This window comes from Lycium barbarum, chromosome 1 (assembly GCF_019175385.1).
Source record: "Lycium barbarum isolate Lr01 chromosome 1, ASM1917538v2, whole genome shotgun sequence".
NCBI classification, from domain to species: Eukaryota; Viridiplantae; Streptophyta; class Magnoliopsida; order Solanales; family Solanaceae; genus Lycium; species Lycium barbarum.
Window position 1 is genome coordinate 137,424,012 of NC_083337.1, and position 8,530 is coordinate 137,432,541.

General features: G+C 34.4%; 2 protein-coding genes across 4 annotated transcripts; one reads left to right on the top strand and one right to left on the bottom strand.

The window, feature by feature from the left end:
• Positions 1 to 1,073: 1,073 nt before the first annotated feature.
• On the top strand, positions 1,074 to 2,235 carry LOC132639225 (stamen-specific protein FIL1). Its single transcript, XM_060355694.1, has 2 exons — positions 1,074 to 1,410; positions 1,980 to 2,235. The coding sequence occupies exons 1-2, from the start codon at positions 1,128 to 1,130 to the stop codon at positions 1,985 to 1,987; spliced, it is 291 nt and encodes a 96-aa protein (XP_060211677.1). The 5' UTR covers positions 1,074 to 1,127; the 3' UTR covers positions 1,988 to 2,235.
• Positions 1,754 to 5,011, bottom strand: LOC132639210 (RHOMBOID-like protein 3). 3 transcript variants are annotated; one of them, XM_060355678.1, is made up of 7 exons: positions 4,686 to 5,011; positions 3,954 to 4,117; positions 3,671 to 3,834; positions 3,069 to 3,310; positions 2,884 to 2,931; positions 2,261 to 2,750; positions 1,754 to 2,149 (listed from the first exon to the last, which is right to left on the bottom strand). In XM_060355678.1, exons 2-6 carry the CDS (start codon positions 4,105 to 4,107, stop codon positions 2,636 to 2,638), a joined length of 723 nt encoding a protein of 240 aa, XP_060211661.1. In that variant the 5' UTR covers positions 4,108 to 4,117; positions 4,686 to 5,011; the 3' UTR covers positions 1,754 to 2,149; positions 2,261 to 2,635. The 3 variants fall into 3 exon arrangements, with proteins under 3 accessions (XP_060211661.1, XP_060211666.1, XP_060211671.1); XM_060355683.1 differs by having other exon boundaries at positions 2,254 to 2,750; XM_060355688.1 differs by lacking the exon at positions 2,884 to 2,931 and having other exon boundaries at positions 4,686 to 5,007.
• Positions 5,012 to 8,530: the final 3,519 nt, after the last annotated feature.

Genomic DNA, 8,530 nt, shown 5'->3' on the forward strand with positions numbered 1-8,530 from the left:
ATGCAACCAACATTCACGGTAGCCAAGATGAGAAAAGCCTCCAAGATGAAAATCATATTACGAACATATAAAAATAAAAAGAAAATTGGACAACATACCAAAGTTTGTCAGCAACTTTGTGAAAATTGAAAGAGTGCTGCATGTTTGGTTCTTTTTTGTTGGAATGCGGATAACAACTGGTTAAACATACTTCATATAACAATAAATATTTAAAATGTACACTGTAGTTCGTTTGAATTGATCTGTTATATATTGAGTATGAGATTGAACTGTTATATATGAGAAAATGTTCAAATTTACCCTTTAAATATTTGATTTGTCTTACATTTGCCATCTGTTTACATTTCGGTCCATGAGAGCATCACATTAGTTTCCTCCCATATTTACCCTCCCTTCATCGACTGTCCAGCATGGCTCTGACTTTTGCCATGGTGGCCCACGCACGTAGACAAGCAAAAATCAAATTTACCTCTAAACTATCAATTTGTTTTTTCCCGATGAAAAGGAACTATCAAATTAATTTATACTCAATAAATAATTTTAGCATATCTTTGAAGAATAGAAAATGTTCAAACATAATGCTGAACAATTGAAAAAGATTTAAATATACCCCCATGTGCGTGTCTTTCACCGTATCAGCCAAATCTGGATAACTTTTTCATAGTGGAAACCGGTGATAGGAGGGATATATTTGAGAGGAAAGATAATGGTGGCTCCTATGAGCCGAAAGGTACAGGAAAAACATATATAAAACAAATCACAAATATTAGAGATATATTTATACCTTTCCCCCAAATTTAATTAATTCCAGTGAAAAAGTTTAGTGATAGTACTGAGCTTGAATTCCGATGTGTAGTTCAAAATGTCAAAAATGAGTTCTCTGCATAGCCATATTGGACCATATACTTCATGGTCTAACCATCAACTCTATGCAGGCAAAAACACAATAAAGCTGAATGCCAAAACTTTGAATTAGGTTGTTCATGCAGATAGGTCGATCTACATGTACCCACATATGTTACTTCTCTACTATTCAGCAACTATAAATATATAGAACTTTGATGAACAGGAACAAATATCTCAGCTTCATATTAAAGACAAATCATTCAACCCTCAAGTCTAAATCAATGGCTGCCCTGAAATCTGTTCTTTCCCTAGTGCTCTTGGCTATCCTTATAACTGTTGTGCTGCAAAGCCAAGTCATTGAGTCTCAGGGGACAACATGCTCAGCATCACTTGGGAACCTGAGCGTGTGCGCGCCATTTGTATTGCCAGGAACGTCGAATCCAAGCCCTAGCACAGACTGTTGTGCTGCCCTACAATCGCTTGATCATGATTGCATTTGCAACACTCTTCGTGTCGCTGCTCGCCTTCCATCTCAGTGCAACCTTTCTCCCATCTCTTGTGCTGGTCAGTAGTATCACAAATACTCTCAACGCTCTCAAATACTAGTCATTTTAGCAAATTGAATTTGTTTGTTTGTTTGTTTTTTTTTTTTTTTAGAAAAGAAGTATTATTTCCTTTTTTTTTTTTTTCCAATTTGTAGAGTATTAGTTTCGACAAATACTCTTATGTTTAACACTATTAAATGTCAGTCTCAAGGGGTGTGCAAAAATCTTTAAAAACAGTAATAAGGAGCTGAGCTAGTATACACAATATAAGTTTGAGGATATAAGTTTACAAAGTTGAGGATATAAGTTTTCTTGACTACGCAAGAACTATAAAATGAAGTCTACTAATAAACGTTAACATAAAAGATGAAAGTGAAGACATTCATTATTTTGCAGCTCCAGTGACATAGTATATAAACATTCCAAGTACTGCTGACCTAAGTTATTCGGACTCTCCTAAAATGTCATCGGGTGCGTGTCCGATCCTTCAAAAGTAGTGTATTTTTGAAGGATCCGACACGGGTGCAGCAACACTTTCGAAGAGTCCGAGTAACTTAGCTGCTGACTGATTGTTCTTTTATTCTGCAGCAAACTGATTGGAGGTGAAAGCCTGGCACGCTAGCAGCTGCCATCCAATGGAAAAGTAATAATGTCGGAGTTTTACAAGCAATAATTTGAGTTTGCCCCTTGTTAATGTTGTAGTTTATTTCATGTTTGCCTTGCGCTATAGGGAGATGTCCTTAGTCCTTTGATTTCAACTGCTCATGTAATATGTTGTAAGGTCAGAGAAGAAGTTGCAATGTCCTGGAAATCAATAAACAAACATGTTCTTATTGCACTCCAATTATATAGATTTTCATACATATCACCTGCAGTGTTGTAGTTGGTTATCAGATCAGCCTTAACGCATACTGGTTCGTCCAAGTCCGGGCAACATCACACCGTTGATGTACTTTTATTTCACTTCTTTTCTTCTATTCCTCTCAAGACTCAGGAGTAATATGTAAGTTCAGAAAAACAAAAGGGAAGTCGCGAAAATGCAAGAATATTTAAATAATTTTCCATCTAATGAAAGTTGCCTATTTCCGTGGAGAGACAAAGACATTATATAGTCTCATAGCAACGAAATAAATCTAGATTTCTATTAGTAAAAGGAAAAAAAAGTGATAAAACAAACAATAAACAACTGACTGCTTTACCGGCCAAACTGGGAAATTCTTGAAACCAATTTTCTGCAATCACCTCTAAGTTCCATCACACTTCCACATAGAGGTGGGAACACACTTAAGGTAGTGACACCAATGACAGTGATCATATGCATTCACTCCTCGAAATACCATTACCAATCCTACTGTAAACCTGCACGTTCATGTACAAACGAGATTATTTGGTTAGGTCCATAAAAAAAGGGCAGCACGGTGCACTAAGCTCCCGTTATGCGCGCGTTCCGGGGAAGGGCCGGACAAGATGGGTCTATTGTACGCAGCCTTACCTTGCATTTCTGCAAGAGGCTATTTCCACGACTCGAACCCGTGACCTCCTGGTCACATGACAACAGGGCCATAATCCCAGGAAATACCAAATTAGTTCTTTTAAAGAAAAAGAAAGAAACACAAGTATGTTCACATTTTAACCACTACTTGCTGACACCAGTAGATAATATGTACTTAGACTAACCCTGTAACCAGAAGAATCAGAGCAAGCAGTCTAAGCAAATTTTGATCAGCCTTGTATTTGGAGTAGACATGAACAGCAACTGGAAGATTCAAACTTTCTAGCTGAGGAGGCGGGAGCAGAACAAACCCAAGGAGAAATCCAGTCATGAATCCACCGATATGAGCAAAATTACCAACGTGAGGCAGGATTCCAATTGCTACGTTGATGACAACTATCAGGAACATAGTGAACAGTGCACCAACCTAAGCGTAGAAAGAAAAAAGGAAAAAGAAATTCTCATCAGCACAACGCAACAGTTTTAAATCCCCTCTATATTTCTAATTCCCACAAGAAAAAGAAAAGAAAAAAAGAGCTGGAATTAGCTATGAACTTCGCAGCTGATCCGTCGCTAAATAGCTCGTAGCAAGCGAAATATTTTGATAATCTGCGCTCACCATCGGTAAAACGGATTAACGATGGATTTTGCTATTTAGCTATAGAATTTGAACTTTGCTAAATTTTTTTTTTTTTTTTAGTTGTGACCAAAATTGTCACAGCAAATTGCATCCAGAACTGTAATCCTATAAACATTTGGTTTGAAACAACTGATTGGCAGTACCTACCTTGTCGGTGTGACTTGTCCAATTTGTAATAAGCTCTGAAAGCTTAGCTCCAAGAAAGCCAAAAAGAGCCCCAGATGCACCGACGGAGATGCTCCCCCGAATAAATAAGGAGGCAAGTATGCTCCCGCCAACTCCTGACAATAGGTATATGATTCCAGTACGAACTGCCAAAGCAAAACCAGTTAATCAAATAGTTAAGAGCGTGTCAAGATGCTACGAGTGAAATCAATATCAGCATAAAGCAAAAAGGGGCAGATTCTACATATGAGAAGTACGGACATACCAAAGCCATACTGTTGCTCAACGTGTTTGCCAACAAAAATAAAACTCATTGAACGTGCAAGTAGATGAATAACACCAGAATGCAACCATATACAAGTGATAAGCCTCCATCCTTGATGATGATGGACCACTTTATTCCACTCAAGAGCACCCATCCTCTCTAACCTTCATAAATTAAAAAATGCATTATAGTTTGTTAAGGCTCATTTCCTCACTATGATACAAGCAATACATATTCTGCGAGGTAGAAATGCTTTAAACTTTAATAAGCTAGAATTGCCAGAGACTCATACATATCTGATATAAAATTTCTTAATTAGGGGGAAAGACCTTTTTCATGCACCAAGAAACTAATTATATACAACAGAAAATGGTTAAACTTCAACTTGATTCTAGCTGGATGAAACCGTATGCATCTTAAATTGCCGGATATGGAAAAGTGAACGCATGCACCAACTGAATTGAACCGAGACTTTCAAATATGAGGCATTGCTTATACAAAAATAGACAAGGCTTTCAAACAGAGTATGAAAAATAAATCTACGACACATTTATTGTAAGCACAAGACTAGGCCTCTGATAGTTGTCTTGTGCAAAGCCAGACACAGTTGCAACTTTGCAAGACTTTTAGATCTTTTAGCTGCTAAAGTTAAAATTATAAAAAAGGGCGAAAACGAAACAGAAACTATTTGAAGCAGTTATTGGATACACACAAAAGTTGAGGTAAGAATACCATGAAGGTGGGAGCTACATATTCTGGCAACAAAGAGAAAAGTTGAGCATGGGGACTGTGGTCTCCTAAATGCTAAACCAGAAGGACTAGTCACCTCAAAGGCTCAAACACAAACAGAAGGAAAGAAAATTTCCACATGCCCAAATTGATCAAAGAAAAATTTTGCACATTACATCCCCCAAAACAAGTAGTGTCCAGTGAATAGGAAGGTATAGCAAAAACTGCCTCAAAGACAGTAGGCATTCTTTCTATCTAGAGTTTACACGGAATACAAAGATAGACATAAAGTCCTAAAGCTATCTGAATTTGCCAGCTAGATACCTAAACTAGAGGCCCGGCCTATTAAGCATCTGCCTTATGTTCAGATTGCGCATATCTTTTTTGATAAGGTAGCGTAAAATTTTATTAATAAAGTACCCACTTCCAAGTTGGTACAACAATTCCATCATAACAGAAGGCAAAGTCTAACATTCAAATTGTGCATATCAAGCTCATATTTCAGAATTTTAACGTGCATGAATTGATTTCTTCGCTGACACTTATTCTTTTACGGCAATTTCGCGCTGAAGCTCAAATGAGAGACACTCAACTTGCCATGTCATCAAGGTATGTTGAATAGAGCAACTTTTGTTTTCACCATCTGATTAAGGTCACAATAGGTAACTGTTTACAGTTAGCCTAATTCGATAACATAAAAATTAAAGTAAATAACCTGCTATAACTAAAGGTAACAGTGGCTTAAGGGTAAAAGTTGTGTTGTGTAACCAAGAGGTTAGGATTTCAAACCGCGGAAACAACCTATTGCACAACTACAAGGTAAGGTTGTGTACATACACTGGTGGGCCAGGACTTTTTGTAAGTGATTCAAAATATAAAGAAATAAATACATGAAGAAGCTAAGAGATTTCAACATCTATTATATATATATAAGAAATAATGTTGATCTTGTATGTATAGTATAATTTTCCTACGAAGGGGGCCCCGCCCATGTGTACATAAGATCTATGGTCCGGCCCTATCCTAGACCTTGGGCATAGCAAAAGTTTAGTGCAGTGGACTGACCTTTTAAAAACACTGGAGCACCTTTTTCTTTTTTCTATTACTTTGCAATCATGAAAGCAGGAAAGAAACAATAATAACTTGTTAATCCCAAGAACACACCAATAAACTAGGAATTATAGCTGATTGTACCTACACCAACAAAACCCAAATGTTAAAAAAAAAAAAAATCGAACTTCCTTTCAGAAATAAGTTCAATTAGCAAACACCCAGAAACCTCAAAAACTCAATCTTTGATGCGAGATGACATGAGGACAGGGGCGGAGTCAGAGTGGTTGCTATGGTCCTTGCAGAATTCTGTAACTTTGGCTCAAACCATGTATTTATGTTAAACAAAATGAGATAATGATAAAAAATACACCTGAGCTATTGTTTTTTCGCGAGTTTCACAATCTTATAGTTTGTTTCCTTTTCCTATCTAAACTATCATCATCTATGTACTAAAATACATCTCAACTATCAATTATTTCCTTTCCTACCTGAAAACTATAAACTCTATCAGGTAGGAAAGAGAAAAAGTGAACAGTCTAAAGTGATAGTTTAGGTGTTTTTTGACCGTTAGCTCTAAAAAAATCACTTCACATATACAAACAATCTATGAGTTAACAATCTTCTTAAGATTATGTTAACTTACTTCAAAAATCACTTCCACTACACTACTAAAAAACTGGCAAAATTCGACGGACAAAAAACCGTCGGATTGCGTCGCTTTGAAAAATCGACGGAAAACTGACGCAGTGCGTCGGTTTTGTGTATTTCTAATTTTTTTTAATTAAAAAACCGACGGACAACGTCAGTTTTTTCCGCAAAATTTTGAAATTATATTTCCGCCAAATTTTTTAAAAATATATTAAATAATTTATAATTCATTTTGTTTTGTAAAATATTAATAAACGAATTTTTTTTAAAGAAACCGATGGACTACGTCGGTTTTTAATTTTTTTTTTGGTCAAAGGCTGGTCAACATTTTAAAAAAACCGACGGACCGCGTTGGTTTTTCCGTCGGTTTTTTTTTAACAATATGATAGAAACGGATTTGGCATATCATTTGCTATCTTCCCAAAAAAAATCCACTTCTCTCTAAAACAAAAAACCCTAACCCGCCACCCCCCTCTGCCCACGCCCGCCACCTGCTGCTACCCGGCGCTACCTACGCAGCCCAACCCCACCTACCCCAGCCCCGTTTTTAACTTGTAATTTGAGGTAGTTTCTTTTAAATTAGGGATTTTAAAATTCTTTCAATTTTAGTTTTATTTGTAGATTTTAGGCCTAATGTTAGTCTATTTAGCTTTGTTAAACATCATTTGTAATGTTATTAATGTTGAATTTGTGGAAAAATGTAAACTTTATTTGACTAGTTTACTTTTCATTTTTTTTTTTTGCTTGAGATTGTGCTATATTTTATGTTCATTGTCAATGTATTTGTGTTAGTTTAGTTATCATTGTTTGTAATATTATTGATGTTGAATTCGTGCAAAAATGTATACTTTATTTGCCTAGTTTTTTTTTTTGTTGGAATTGTGTTTTTTGTTAGAATCCATAAGTTAGTAGAATTTTTATTGAGCATTCAAAATTAGAATTGATTGAGATTGTGCTTTTCAAAGTAGAATTGTGAACTTATAGTATTTCTATAACATCAAAACTAAAGTGTAGACTTTATTTGACTAGATTTACTTTTCAATTTTTGGAATTGGTTGGGATTGTACTTTTCAAAGTTATATTAAAGTTAGAATCCATAAGTTATTAAAGTTAGAACTGTTATTGAGAATTCAAAGTTAAAATTGGTTAGGATTGTGCTTTTCAAGGTTAGAATGTTAAGTTATAATATTTCTATAACAATATTATAACCTCAAAACTAAAATGTAGACTTTATTTAGCTAGATTTACTTTTCAATTTTTAGAATTGGTTGGAATTGTGCTTTTCAAAGTTATATTGAAGTTATAATCCATAAGTTGTTAAAGTTAGAATCTATAAGTTATTAAAGTTAGAATTGTTATTGAGAATTGAAAGTTAGAATTGGTTGGTGTTGTGCTTTCTTAAATTATTGTTAAATTTGTGAAAAAATGTAAACTTTATTTGACTAGTTTACTTTTCATATATATATTTGCTTGAGATTGTGCTAATTTTTATGTTCATTGTCAATGTATTTGTGTTAAATTAGTTAGAATTGGTTGGGATTGTGCTTTTCCAAGTTATATTAAAGTTAGAATCTATAAGTTATTAAAGTTAGAATTGTTATTGAGAATTCAAAGTTAGAATTGGCTGTGATTGTGCTTTTCAAGGTTAGAATTGTTAGGTCATAATATTTCTATAACCTCAAAACTAAAATGTAGACTTTATTTGGCTAGATTTACTTTTCAATTTTTAGAATTGGTTGGGATTGTGCTTTTCAAAGTTATATTGAAGTTATAATCCATAAGTTGTTAAAGTTAGAATCCATAAGTTATTAAAGTTAGAATTGTTATTGAGAATTGAAAGTTAGAATTGGTTGGGATTGTGCTTTTAAAAGTTATATTAAAGTTAGAATCCATAAGTTATTAAAGTTAGATTTATTATTGAGAATTCAAATTTAGAATTGGTTGAGATTGTGCTTTTAAAATTTATATTAAAGTTAGAATTCATAAGTTATTAAAGTTAGAATTGTTATTGAGAATTGGTTGGGATTGTGTTTTCTTAAGTTATATTTTACATTAGAATTCTTAAGTTAAAATATATTTCTATAACCTCAATAATTTGTGGGTATATTTTTGTAGATGGATCGTATGTGGATGTATAATATAAATAA

Excerpts from the sequence above, each read along its gene's own strand:
- LOC132639210 (XM_060355678.1), bottom strand. The coding sequence starts at position 4,107 with ATGGGTGCTCTTGAGTGGAATAAAGTGGTCCATCATCATCAAGGATGG. Across the intron at positions 2,932-3,068 it reads CTGATTCTTCTGGTTACAGG|GAGGTCACGGGTTCGAGTCG; the intron begins GTTAGTCTAAGT and ends TCATGTGACCAG. Across the intron at positions 2,751-2,883 it reads GCCTCTTGCAGAAATGCAAG|GTTTACAGTAGGATTGGTAA; the intron begins GTAAGGCTGCGT and ends ATGAACGTGCAG.
- LOC132639225 (XM_060355694.1), top strand. The coding sequence starts at position 1,128 with ATGGCTGCCCTGAAATCTGTTCTTTCCCTAGTGCTCTTGGCTATCCTT.